General features: G+C 41.6%; 1 protein-coding gene across 3 annotated transcripts; it reads left to right on the top strand.

Moving 5' to 3' along the window:
• Positions 1 to 442: 442 nt before the first annotated feature.
• tbx1 (T-box transcription factor 1) lies at positions 443 to 11,839 on the top strand. Of its 3 annotated transcripts, none has more exons than XM_069138920.1 (8): positions 443 to 968; positions 2,271 to 2,610; positions 4,836 to 4,937; positions 5,362 to 5,533; positions 6,660 to 6,815; positions 7,908 to 7,975; positions 8,590 to 8,690; positions 9,529 to 11,839. In XM_069138920.1, exons 1-8 carry the CDS (start codon positions 785 to 787, stop codon positions 9,909 to 9,911), a joined length of 1,506 nt encoding a protein of 501 aa, XP_068995021.1. In that variant the 5' UTR covers positions 443 to 784; the 3' UTR covers positions 9,912 to 11,839. The 3 variants fall into 3 exon arrangements, with proteins under 3 accessions (XP_068995021.1, XP_068995020.1, XP_068995022.1); XM_069138919.1 differs by having other exon boundaries at positions 2,220 to 2,610; XM_069138921.1 differs by lacking the exon at positions 443 to 968 and adding an exon at positions 1,445 to 1,532.
• The last annotated feature ends 2,562 nt before the right edge of the window (positions 11,840 to 14,401 follow it).

Here is a 14,401-nt window from a genome sequence, read left to right as displayed (position 1 = left end):
GTGCGTTTCCAACCTTGTTTAAATAAAATTACATTTTTAGACTCAACACTCGCGTAAAAGACTCAAACTTTATGTTGTTTTTTTTTTTTTTTTTTTTTTTGCACTGCAGCCTCTGATGTTCCAGGCGAACTGTTCCCGGCGGGAGAAGCCTGTCTGGGATTAGATGGCTGAAATGTGGAGACGCATATACAGTCCCATAATTTACTAGAAAAGTGGCGCTCTTTGAAGCCGGACATTTCAATGACGTTTGGAGTTCAATTCAAAATGACTGACAAGGTCTTATTGAAATAAAACATCCAGAGCAGAGCGCGGACACTTTTTTTTTTCCTGGTTGTGCAGGGGGAGGCGTGGATCTCGCTCACTTTTTTTTTTTTTTGACATTCTCGTAGCTGCAGTAGCTTCTCCTCAAGGCAGGACTCAGATGACACCACCCCGACAGCGACCGGAGGAGAAACAAGGGAAGCGTACTCTCACTTCTCTGCGGATGAACTATGTTTTGACACTGGGACGCGTCGAGGGCTTCGCCAAACGAATCTGAGCATCGACGAGCTTTTCGCCTTTTCACATTAGCTGTGGGAATACTTTTGAGGACTGAGCAACACAGAATCTCGCACCTACGGAGCGCCGGTGGCGGAATGTGAGAAACCCCGTTTCAGCGCATGTTCCTCTCCATTGTGCGCAGCCTTCTCCTGCTTTCTGTGCGGTGGAAAAGCGGAGGAGGAGGAGGAGGTGGAGGTGGAGGAGGAGGAGAAGGGACAGCTTTTAACGACTCGATCCCCTGCCTATGGACGACGGCGGTCCCCTCTCTCCAAAGGCTAATGCTTTCAGTATTGCCTCTCTGATTTCGGCTGCAGAGCAAGCAGGAAACGCAGCGTTTGAGAAACAGAGCGCCGGCCTATACAAGCCAGACCTGCACAACCACAGTTCCTTTAAAATGCACTACAGCACTGTCACCCGGGAAATGGAAGGTAAATTCATTTGTTGATGCCCATAGAGCTGTTGCAGCATGTGTACATTACCCAAAATGACATAAAACCCTGAGGTTTGCTCGGTTCATCGACATTTTAAAACGTACAAATGCGCAAAAAAAAAAAAACACACATTGGTGCGTTGTTTGGAATGCATGGAAGGAATTATTGTTTAGGAAAAAAAAAAAAAAAAAAAAAAAAAAGCTGGCACAGTTGGCCCATTATTAAAATAATGCAGATTCAATGATCACCATCAGGGAGGACAAGTCTGCAAACAAAGTAGCCAGAGTGTGAAAAAAAAGTTTCCAATTCCAAAACCCTAAAGCGTTGCACCAATAGTCAACTTTAATTTGTGGCCAAGATCACAGATATTGAACATGAAGCCAAAAAAGAGGAGGGTTTCCACGGGCACCCCGTGCGTAATGGTAAAACAGACCATAATAACTATATGCAGCTCAGACGGGAGGGGGGGGGGGGGTTGTATGCACACCCCATACGTCTTTTTGTCCATAACGAGAAAGCAACGGTCACCTGCTACCTGTTTGTTTGTTCATGCAAATCAATGTATGTTTACCTTGTTAAGCGTTTACACTCCGCTCTGCCGGCCAGATCCTCTTTTGTTTGTTAACGGGGGTTGATGTGGGCGATACCCTTATCCGAAAGTTAAATGGGTGCCGGAAAGCCCATTAAAAAGGGGCGCACTTCTCTGTCAATCAGTCTCGTCCCAAGGCGAGGAAAAGGCACATTACCTGCAGTTCCTTATCTAAATAGAAATAAGAACCGGTTTTATCGCAAAGGGGAGGCCCTCTGCGTCAGATAAGAGAGGGGACTGGGTTGCAGCGTAACACACTGCAGCAGCGCACAACAGAGGCCGCTCACAGCGCGATCGATCCCAAGCAAACACCGATTCACGCGCGCTCGATGCTCGTTTTCTGCGAACAGATCAGAGATTTTTTTTTTCTTTTTTTTTTTTTTTTTTTTGTACCTCCGCGGCTTTTGGAAACATTTCGTCACTTTTCGGACGTCTGCTATTTTAGATCCGGCAGCCTGTAGCATGCAGGCAGTGGATGCAAACTCAGGGACTAATGAACAACCGAGACGGAAACTTTTTAAACCAGAAGGGGTGCATTTGTGCCTGACACCTTCATCCGGAGATCACTGAATCCCGCTTCTGCTTTTGCTATCTGTGTTTTAACCGATTGAAAGTAACAAGGCATATTCAGTAAATCCGGTTTTCTGGGATGATTTCAGCCATTTCCAGTCCGTGGCTGACGCAGCTGTCCCATTTTTGCGATGTTGCAGCCTTCACGACGAGCAGCCTGAGCAGCCTCAACACGCCGGGCGGCTACCACCTCTCCCCGTCCCCCGGGGACCCCTACAGCCAACATGAGTCCCACTTCGAGCCCTGCCCGGCCGCACAGCACAACTACAACTACCCGGGATCGAACCCGGGCCAGGCCCCGCCGAGCGACACCGGGACTCCCAACTGCTCCTCGTCGTCCTCCAACTCCACGCCGAACAGCAAAACTTTAGTGAAGAAGAACCCAAAAGTTGCCAACATTAACGTGCAGCTGGAGATGAAAGCTTTATGGGACGAATTTAATCAGCTGGGGACGGAGATGATCGTGACCAAGGCTGGCAGGTGAGTGCACGTTACGCACGGGCAGCAAAAGTTACTTTTCTCCTCATGTCTTTATGGGTAGACCCAAAAAAAAAAAAATCATACAGTGGAATATATTTTACTGTGACACATAATATTACTCGATATCCTGATTAAAGGAAGAGTCATGTCACGAAAAGACCAAATTTACTACTACTTTTTGTTTTTTTTAGCATTTAGGCTAAAAACAAAAATCAAACATGCCGGATATTTATTTTGATCTCGTCGAACTGTTTTTAAATTATGAAATATATATAATTTTATATATAAGAAACCAAAGTAATGGTAAATGCGTTGTTCTGATATTATTCTCCTGAAAATAACATTCATGGATCAATAACAGGCTATACATATATATCTATGGATGCACACGTTGGTGAAACTGCTCAGCATTGTTGAACAGTAAACACGAATCGTAATGTTGCTTTAATGCACATTAAGACCTATTATTAGTTTTAAAGCAATGAACAGTTGACCATTTGCTTTTATAAAAATAGACTTCATCTCTTTGTCTTTATAAAATACTCGACACGCTTCCAGCTGCTGGAGATAAAGACAAGGTTAAAATAGGCGTGTATGGATGCGTGTTCTTGTGTGCGTGTGCGTGTGCGTGTCAGCGATAAACACCGTGCAGATCTGATCCTGCTGCGTTTTTATAGATCTAATGAGGATAGCTGGACTCTCGGCTCGTCGTGGCCTTTAATCTATGAGTACTTTACATGTCGGAACGAAGCTCAGTTCCTGTGAAGCCGGTTACAGTGCTGCTGTTCTGGTTGTTTTATTCGTGCCTTTTTATTTTATTTCCTCGTTATTGGCGCGTCTGGCTGCTTCGCGCCCTCCTCAGTCTCACAAGTCAATTTTGGTCACATAAACTACATAAATACACTGAATCTGTTTTTTTTTTATTTGGACATTAATTAAATAACAATTTGATTAGATAGTTTTTTTTTTTTTTTTTTTTAAACTAGAGAATTAATACTTTATTCTGCTTTGCCAGGACAAAATTCTTTCCAACTTTGACCTCTGACCCTTGCTGAGAGCCAATAAAAATACATTCAGTCCACTGTTATTTTCGACCAGCGAACACAAAATTCTGATTGTGTATTATAATAATATAAGGAGACATGAGGTAATTGCTTTAATCCTGAAAGTGAGGGTTGAGTTTCCCGCTCTGCCTGCCTGACAGGAGAAAGGAGATCTGCAGCAGAGCACTTTAAAGGCTCCTTCAGCCTCACCTAGCCACAACACTGACGTTAATTGAGCGTTGATTTTAGGATCCCTTTCACTGACTCGGCGGATTACTGAACTTTCAACTCATGTTCTTTGGGGTATATGGATCTGCTTTACATGCTGTGTGTAGTTCAAGGTGAAAAAAAAAAAAAGAAAAAAAAGAAGAAGTTTGAGTGCAGAGGTGGTGATCAAAACTTAAAAGCAAATTTTGCACAAGTGTTTCAGTCTAATTTCTGGAGCCAAAGCGCTGTTAGTAAATTAACAGGGGGTCACTGATTTATCATCATGCCTTTAAACGTTCAGAGTTGTTTGCATGAAAATCAATTCTGCATATTTTTTTTTTTTTTTTCTCTCAATCCAGATGATTAAAAAGCTCAAATCCACGACTGAACTCGCCAATGACTCTCACACCTGATCCTACACAAATAACGCGCGTGTGCACGTGTGTATTTACATGCGAGTGGGCCTTCGTGTATCTGGAGTTCATCAAAAGACCAGCAGAGACGTTAAAGTGCTCTGCCAGAAGTTTGAAAAGCGCAGCTAAAAGGCAACAAACGCACAACTCCGTTCAGATCAGGGAGAGTTTTATCCGGTTACGCACGAACGGAATCACGTCATTTTCAATTGCTTGAAGTCTCTGTCTTCTTGTAGCTTTAAAATTAAGCCCTACTAGGCCTGCAGCTACATCACGTCTTCATACAAAGGGAATGCTGTTTTAAAAAAAAAAAAAAAAAAAAAAAAAAACTTTGGCACAACCATTTGCAGTCTTTTCTGAATTAATTCCATATAATTCAAATAATGAACACCGCCACACACACACACGCACACACACACGCACACGCGCGCGCACACACACACACACACACACACTGATGATCCAGGTTTAGAAATGAGGCCATAACAGCTAAATGTGCACTAAATGACAGAATTAAAAACAATCTAAAACCGTCCTGTTTTTGTTTTTTTTTCTTTGTCAGGAGAATGTTTCCAACTTTCCAAGTGAAAATATTTGGGATGGATCCCATGGCTGACTACATGCTCCTGATGGACTTCCTGCCTGTAGATGACAAACGTTACAGGTAACTTTTAGTTTGTCCTCAGCCGAGACAGAACTGTAACACTGTGCTCCTGTGGAGGTTTTTTTTTTACTGAGGCGCACAAACCTGACCTGGCAGTATTAAATTTAACCAGCGAATTAAAAGAATGAATAAATATATACAATAATTTATGAGTATATAAATGCATGCACGTTATTATGATAGTTATATATTTAGAGTATAACATTTATAAATGTTTCCATAATTACCCAGTTCGTACTAGAAATATGTCGAGAGCTAAATGTTGACATTCAAAAATAAAGTCAGTGTCACATTTTTCCTTTGCAGTGATAATTATCTATATTTCTATACAGCCTTAGTTTGTCTTCACGTGCACATAAATTTTGCAGGCGTTACAAATAGCTTATCACCTTGTGTCTTATGTGCTTTTATTTGTCCCTTACAGGTATGCTTTTCACAGCTCGTCGTGGCTGGTGGCGGGTAAAGCTGATCCCGCCACACCGGGCAGGGTCCATTACCACCCGGACTCTCCGGCCAAAGGCGCGCAGTGGATGAAGCAGATCGTCTCCTTTGATAAACTTAAATTAACTAACAACCTGCTGGACGACAACGGACATGTGAGTACACCACAGGAAGCAAATGCGCGAGAAACAGATCGAATTTTGACCAGAAAAACAAACAGTACGAGTCCTTTATTCTCTAAAGTTTGCATGAAATGACAATATCATGTACCGACGGCTTTAAAAGGCACAATGCAAATATTTTTTTTGCAAAAATGAGGTTATTTAATTGGCTGTAATAATAGTAGAAATGCTAATTAAATATCGAGGAGCATAATAGTTGAATTATTATTGGCGGTTTCAGTTTGATTGACACTTTAAGAGGGTAAAATGCTTTAACCGTAATAATTATAACTTTCTATTTAGACACAATAAGTGTCAACAGAACTGTTCAGGAATTGTTGAGCAATTTTATTCGCCCTCAAACTGATTGATACAAATGATTAAACACTAATAAAACGTTGATATTCTGACTAATAGTCGGATGTTGCCAAAAGCTTCTTTTCGCTCCGCACACGACGCTTTTTTTTTTTTATTCCCAAACTGAACGACGGTTTAAGGAAGTGGAATATTTCACCACTGGAAATTCTTTCAGCCTCTTCTTCCACTCTGACTGAGTCCAACCTTGTCACCGCAATAGTTGAGAAATCGGAGGGGAACGGGAAATTTTCAGGTTTTTGGCGGGGTATAATGTAAGTAAATAATGAAAAGGATGAGACATAAATGGAGATGTGTCCAGAGAGTCCACCACGGGACGATAAAACGATTAGTTAACGTCGACATTATTACTCCAGGGCCTTGGAGGTGTTTACACGAGAGTTGGAAAATAACCTATTACACGCTGGTCGTTAGAAAAACATCAGTTTTAAACTGATCTGCATATTGCTGCATTTTGGAGCTTGTATTCTGCTTATGTCCAAAATCTTGGAGATTGTTGATGGTGTTTAAATCACCTCTAAAATATTTTGCAGGTACAAGTCCCCGTTTGATCTTCACCATATTATTTTATTTTACTAAAATTTTGAGCTATCATTACTTTTGTATTTGTTTTTTTTGTTGTTGTTTTTTTAATAATCAAGCACTCGTCCAAAATAGTCGTCCTCTGGAATTTAAGCTTTTAATCCTTCAGTAGGTTGATCCTTCGCTTCCCCCCCCCCCCCCCCCCCCCCCCCCCACCCCCCAGATCATCCTGAACTCCATGCACCGCTACCAGCCCAGGTTTCACGTGGTCTACGTGGATCCCCGCAAGGACAGCGAGAAGTACGCAGAGGAGAATTACAAAACCTTTGTTTTTGAGGAAACCCGTTTCACGGCGGTCACAGCCTACCAGAACCACCGGGTAAGCAGCTTCGGTAACCTCGTATTAAACTCACGTGGCCCTGATGCGCAGGAACGCACGAGAGCCGTTGCGAATATTGTTGAAACATTGGTGGGAATATTACTGCGATGCCACGAGAAAAACACCAGCACAAAGTACATTCAAGTCAACTATTTATGAATAAATACAGATTTTTTTATTTATTTTTTTCCCCAAAAATGGGCAGTTTTTCTAACCATGGCGCTAAATTGTGCATCATCGTTAGTGAATGATTCAGTTCAGTTAGTTTTAGGGCTGCAGTCTTTTTCATGACGCCCTTTTTGTGCGTAAATGTTGGTCTGCGCGCACAACTGTTTCCTTTTTTCCTGCGTCGTCCCTGCTCTGTTTTCCATCAGCTTCTGCTCTGTTTAGATTCGCACATCAGTGCGTTCATCGGTTATTCGGAGCGACTCCTAACGAGTGAAACGTTACAATAAAACTCGCTTCCTTTCAACAATTTCCCACCAGCAGTCCAAGAGTGTGGGAGTGGGTGCACTGATTGTAATATTGCCGTCACCACACGGTGTTCTGGCCAACAAAAAAAAACAAAAAAAAAATGAAATAACTGAGGGACGTTAAATGTTACAGATTTTCCAAAGTGGAAGTTTTACTTTTAAACTCGAATGGGTCATTTGAGTCATTTTATAACGAGATGAATGAAATGGAGATACAGTTATACAGGAATTCGATTTGAAAAGTAGTAAAATGATGATGGTGGTAATAAACCTATTGGAAAAATATTAAAAATGTATGATTGGTACTCTGCACTGACTGTATAGAAAACTGCACACAGGATGTTATGCAGCTGTAAATATTAAAGAAGAGTATAATAATAAAATCATTTTTAAAATTACAAATTGACAGTTTATAGATGTATCTGTTTTTGACTAAAATGAAATGGACGTGATTCCTATACTGCTGTTTACTTAAATCCCAACTCGTGTTAAAATGTGTTATTTAAGACAGAGCTACACCATCACTGCAGTCTTTTCAGATAATCACAAGCAATGACTAAGTCGCAGCCACGTTGTGTTTGACGCTGAGGTTTATTTCATGTTGCCTCTTGCATTTCAGATTACGCAGCTGAAGATTGCCAGTAATCCCTTTGCAAAGGGCTTCAGGGACTGTGACCCAGAGGACTGGTGAGCATTTACACTCACATATCACTGTCTTATTGGCATGTTTCCACCCGGTGGTAAAAAATGTACATCAGGTCTGAAAGCTGAGGCAAAAATAGTTTTATTGTTGGTTTTAACTCACGCAGGTGGCAGGTGGGTGAAGTTTGTCACAGAAAAGAAAACCATGTCGCCAGGAATGTTAGAAATCACTGGATATTGTTTGAAAGTCAATCGACTGTGTTTTTCTGTCACTGATAAATTACCACACACTCGGAATTATCACGATGGGGCGAAACCCCACCCATCTGGTGAACTCAGACCAATGAAACAAATGCAGAGATTTTGTTCCAAAATGCTGTTTATCCAGCTCTGCAAAAATACTCAAATTACTCTTCTCTTACAAGCATTAACTGAGCAGTTACACTCAAGTATACATGATGAGGTTCAAATCTGAGTCCTGTAACGGGTCCCTTCACATTTCATTGAACGTAAATTATGGTTCTGTCAATGTGTAAATGCTCATTACATGCATCGATGTGAAATCTTCAAATGTGCATTCATCATTTTAATATATAATAAAGGAATTGTGCCCTTGACGTTCATTAAGTGAGTAACTGAATCCATTCTCCCTGCTGCAGGCCCAGGAATCACAGGCCAGGCTCTCTGCCAATAATGAGTGCCTTTGCCAGAACAAGAAACCCAATGTCATCTCCCCCTCAGCAGAACGGCACAGAGAAAGGTCTGCAGCTCGCTCTTTATTTCATTTCAAAACCAAAGCCTGCTATCGAACATGCCCACAGTCACATTAAGTTATTCAGCATTTTAAAGTCATGTTTTACCCTCAAGTTGTTGGCTAACTTCACGTGTTTCCTTTATTTATTTTTATGCTTAACCGAAGTGCAGTGGAGCAGTCGCAGTAACGGGCCAAAGCTGGCTTTTAATTAAACATCACGTATCAGCCAGTCAATGTCATCCACTGCCAACATAATAGAGGTTCTTATGCTGTAATAGAACCGACCACCGCTTCATAACGCAGAAAAAGATGAAATGAAAATGAGGTTTTCTTGACGTGATGATGACGGATGTATTCATTAGTTCAGTCATGATAATTTGATCAATTACGTGTTTATTAAATTGAGAGCTTTAGGTTGACATAAAAAAATTAAAAAAAATCTGATACACAGGAAGGAATTTCTTAACTATAGTCTCAAGTGAAAAGCTCATATTCAGAATTTATTTTGTAACGTTTTGAGTGAAATGCATAATTTTGTATGCATATTATTTTTATGATAAAAGGTGATTTATAATTACATTTTTCTGTGCAGACCTCTATCTTGAAAAATGATCAAAATACTGCATTCTCTTTGTAAATAAGATAATAAATGTAGGTATTACAGTCGGGAAATGAGAAATTATTGTACAAATGTGTCGAGTGAAAATGATCAGTGGCTTTAAGCCCAAAACACCCGTTCAAAAACCTGCGCCTATCGTAACAGTGTATTCATACAGCGGGAAAAATACACAACGTGCTGGTACAAAGTGTCCAAATGTCTCTGACTGTTCTCGTGTCTCCACAGAGGACAGCAGGCGGGAGTACGAGCGCGACCCCAGCGGCACACCGATACACGCCGACCCGGCTCACCAGCTCATGTCCCGGGTCCTCAGCCCCGCCCTGCCCGTCCCGGGGGGCCTCCACGCCGTCCCGCTGACCAGCGGCCGACCCAGCCCTCCGCACGACCTCCGGCCGGATCCCCACTCTCTACCCCCGGACACCCTGCACCACCACCCCTACAAGTACCCCACCACCTACGAACACTACCTGGGAGCCAAAACCAGGCCGTCGCCGTACCCGATACCCGGCATCAGAGGACACACGTACCACCACCACATGAACCCCGCCACAACTAACATGTACTCAGCCACCAGCGGGCCCTCTAACTACGACTACGGGCCCAGATAATGACTGCTGTCCACCCAACGAAGGCCGCACGGCGCCGTGGGAACGGAAACAGGCGGGAGAGGCGACACAATCCTGTCTATTGATGGCTTCTGCAACCTGAGGGGTGCGATCGCAGGCTGGAACACTCTCTGCTGGATAAACCCTGCCGTATTTATTTAAAGGAAATGCATCTGTGCGTTTAAGCTCGGGCACCTGCTCTAAGTCCTCCGAGAGGTCTTGCTCTGACCTTTGAACTCTAATGGCGATAGCTCTACATCGGCCACCTCCTACCTGAGCGGTGCAGACATTGAGCCAGCAAACAGAGGAGACAGGAGGGACCTGTCCTCCACACGGACAATCACAGACTGGAATTGAATTCTTTTTTTTTTTTTTTTTTTTTTTTTTTTTGTGTTGGATGCACTTTTTGATTTGCCTTTGTTTTTATTGCTTTCAAAAAAGCCATATGTTATATAGTCCATCAACTTTAGGTAGACGAGATGTTTGCATGTTGAGCTCACCAGAGAAGGTGTCGAAACACATCGAAATGTTTTTGTTTGAGGAAAGGAAAAAAAAAAAAAAAAAAAGGAAAAAAAAAAAATGGAGATTTGATTTTGAAACGTTGTGAACATCTTGAGCCGCTCTGAGAAGCTTGTACCATGGCACTGACTTGCAGCAATTCAAAGTAAATAAATGAAGCAGAATGACTGTTCTGTATCTGTAAAATAAACATTAAATACTTGTAATTCATAAAAAAAAAAAAAAAGGTCTTTGTGCCAATCTTCCATTCAGATTCCCGTCTGCTGTTGCACTGCTGAAGGGGGAGGGTTTCAAAAAAAGCACAAAAAAAAAAAGCAGCTTACCTCACTGATAGCATTGTTCGAGGTTCTCGGACCGGATTCGGCCTGTTGAAGTAGGTTGAGGTGTCCGCTGCTCCTGCCGGACCTGGAAGCTGTCTAAACATCAGACCACACTGTAGTTCAGATGTTGAAATCTGCACCTGGGTTTCTGAAAAACACAGACGCACGCAAAAACGCACTCATCAGTGATTCGCCCGACTTCAGCACACACTTCCCTCTTAGTTGTAATAAACCATGAGAGCTGTGGTCACATTACAGACTGCAGTTGAGTTGATTAATGAATCAAATTTGATGCAAGACAGAATTTTAAAAACTTCATTCTTGCAGAGAAATGTCTGCATAAATAAATTAAATACAAATGACTTATTGGACATTTTGAGCATTTTTAGACCCCGTACTTGTGCGCAAATCATTTAATAAAACAATTATTTAAATATTGTAAATTCAGAATTTTGTGTTACCCAGCACAAAATTCCCAGAAAATATGACACACAAACTGGAAAGACAACAGCGCTAACATTCCCCCCCCAAAAAGGATATCATTGCTCATATTTAATGGGACAGTCGGGTGATATTTTGAGAACGTGACCCTCCTCCTATCTGAACAGACATTTCCATGTCCTATTTGAAGTCCTGTGAGGAATGCTCTGTTGCTGAGGTTAATCTCATTTTAGGGGGAAAAAAAAAAAAAAAAAAAAAGAGTCTGCTTTGGGATTTGAGCCTGTCACGATACAAAGGGGAAACATAACCTAATGATTCATTTCAATAATGTCTTTTTTTCTTCCGTGAACCCGCCTGCCTGTGAGCAGAGAGCCGGGAAAAGGATGCCCGAGGGCGCCTGACCTCTGACTGTTTAATGGCTTGTAAAGGTGTCAAAGGTTAAATAATGTTTCCACTCATTTAAACTCAGGCTAATTGATTGTAGAGGGTTTTTTTTTGTTTGTGTGGGTGGTGACTAAAGCTTCGATTTACTCTGCAATGAAACTTTATGATGAAGACAAATATGGACAATGACCAATGACAATTCATTTTAATCTTGCTAGCTACTTAGCCCTATCATAAAAGTTTTTATTTTGACTGGCGAACAATTTATAAAGCACTACTTTTTTTTTTTTTTTTTTAGTTTATCAGTGTTAAAATACTTTCTTTTTTTCTTTTCTTTTTTTTTCTTTTTTACTTTGAATCATAATGAAGCCTTGTATAAACAGTTAAAAAAAATATTATTATTTCCTAGCATCACAAATAGCCAACCTTTTCAGCGTAATATTTCATGTTGCTGCGCGTCTGATTGGGAATCGGTAGTCTGGAGATGTAAAACCTGTCCTGGATGTGTCGAGGATCTGCTAGTCAGAAGCCGAGAAGCACCGCGAGACGATACCGGTTTATCCCTGCACCGCCGGGGGATCGCGGGGAGGGGGGGGAGATGTGAGGTAAGAAGGGTCAAAAGGCTACTTTCAGTCCGATTATAGGTTTCACAACACAGAGGACACATCAGTGAGACTGCTAGTGCACGTAATATTTAGTGGAACCAGTCTAAATAAGGATAACTGTGACTTCATGTCTGGAACCACAACAAGAAAACTTCCAGCAGTTCTATTTTCAGAGAATTACAGGAATATAATGAGTAACTTTATCCTTATTAATAGAAAAAATATTTAATAGGACCTCATGATTTCAATACCCACTACATACTTTAACTTAATTCAAAATATTAGTTCAACTGGATTTAAACGCATCAGTATTCTTCATTAAATCCAACTCTGGAGCTTCCAGCATTAGAAGAACAGCTGAAGGTCGACTGTACGAGGGCTTCAATCAATTCACAACTAAGAAAGTGACGTAATAATAAATCTGTAAAGAAGAAAGTATGCACAGGTTTTACATAAACAATAACAGCATTACTGCTAAATTAATTCATAATCAGTTGAAAGGCCTGCCTTAAAACTGTTATTCAAGTAAAATGTATTTTAGACTCCAAAGCACTGAAATAATAACTCTGTCTGTGTTATTATATGATTGGATTATTATTACAGATGCATTAACAAGCAGCATTTTACAAGATACAACTAATGTAAGTGACATTATAAACTTTTGGCTGATTTAACATAACAATACATCAGACTTCATAAGATCATCTTACTTGTACAATCTTAAAATAACTATGAACTAAAGTTTCTAAATAAATGCAGTGGCGTGAGAGACAATCTTATTCTCTGAATTGTAATGGCGCAGAATGTAAATGCAAACATTGAAAGTACAGGTATGTCATATTTGCTGCAGAACTCTATTGTTTGTTCACACAGTTTTCTTTTGACCTGCTATGCTCTCAGTTGTCTGTTGTTGCACCAAACTATGAGCCTATGCAGCGATGAAAATGTCTTTTATGTGCTGCATCCTCAAAAGCACTCTTAATAAAAGTGTGTGTCTGGTATATAATGCATCAGTTTAGGTGGACTTGACATTTTCAGCCTTCCAGCAGTGGAAAATTGAGGAAATTGCGCCTACTGCAGAAATTATAATGAATTGCACGTCTATATCAGCTAAATAAAATCAGTATGGTCTCTCTGTTGGAAAACATATTCGATTATACGCACATTACACATTACATTTCCACTCGTGCACCTAAATATGCGCAGCCCTGCTTTCAACAAGCCTGGGACACTTTCAAGGAAAACATTTCGACGTTTCATTCATTTCACACGGACAAGACCAACCTGCTCAGTTACACCGCGCCGCCAGCACGTCACGGGATCCAGCAGAGACAGGGTGCCGAGGACCGGAGTACGAAGAGGTAAGGGATGGATGATAGTGCGCCGTGAAACATCACTTGACGCTCGGCTGCATCTGGAACATCTGTCGTGACGGATCTATCAGGCCCGCAGGGTTTCTGCTGCGGTATCAGGGGATTATTAAAAAAAAAAACAAAAAAAAAACAAGACAGGTAAAACTGACCTCCATCCTCCACCTAAACAACAGAACACGTATTTCACATATCACCCCCCTCTCCTCCTCACACACACACACACACATGCACACACACACACACACACACACACCAAGTACAGAAGGGTTTACGCTGTGCATGAGGTTGCTGACGGACATTTTATGTGGAACATCAAAACACATCACCACCACAGAGGAGGAGACTTGATACATTCCTATTAAATCACATGTGAAAAAATAAATAAAGCCAACTAAACCGTGAGGTGAAACATTGGTCTTGGCTTGTACAGAAAGGATTATTTTCCTAAAACCATTCTTCTAGGTTTTTCTAAATAATCAGGCGCAGTGTGACATCTTCGCTCTGACGGCAGGCTTAGAGAGAGAGAAACACCCGTGCAACCCACCGGATTATGTTCGATCCCAAAGCCGCGCTGACCTCTGACCTTAAAGGCCAGGGAAGACACACGTTGGGTGATAAGTGAAGCACAGGGCCTATTGTGCGGACGGTCTCCCTGTCCGTTTATTGACTTCCTAAACGATCCATTATGAGGTGATTTATGAGGTCCACCGGGCGCTTGTGAGGCCGGTGGGTTGCTGTCCGCTCCATTCAGCAGACATCTGCACCAATGGATTTGATTTATCAGAGAATGGACGGAAGCTGGCCCGCACCACCTCTGGTGTTTGTTCAAAGCCAACAGGAGAGTTAGGAAG

Source organism: Embiotoca jacksoni, unplaced genomic scaffold, assembly GCF_022577435.1.
Source record: "Embiotoca jacksoni isolate LCO1_2020_lvr unplaced genomic scaffold, fEmbJac1.0.p SCAF_8, whole genome shotgun sequence".
NCBI classification, from domain to species: Eukaryota; Metazoa; Chordata; class Actinopteri; family Embiotocidae; genus Embiotoca; species Embiotoca jacksoni.
The sequence above is the reverse complement of the archived record's forward strand: the minus strand, read 5'-3'. Positions and strand labels throughout refer to the sequence as shown.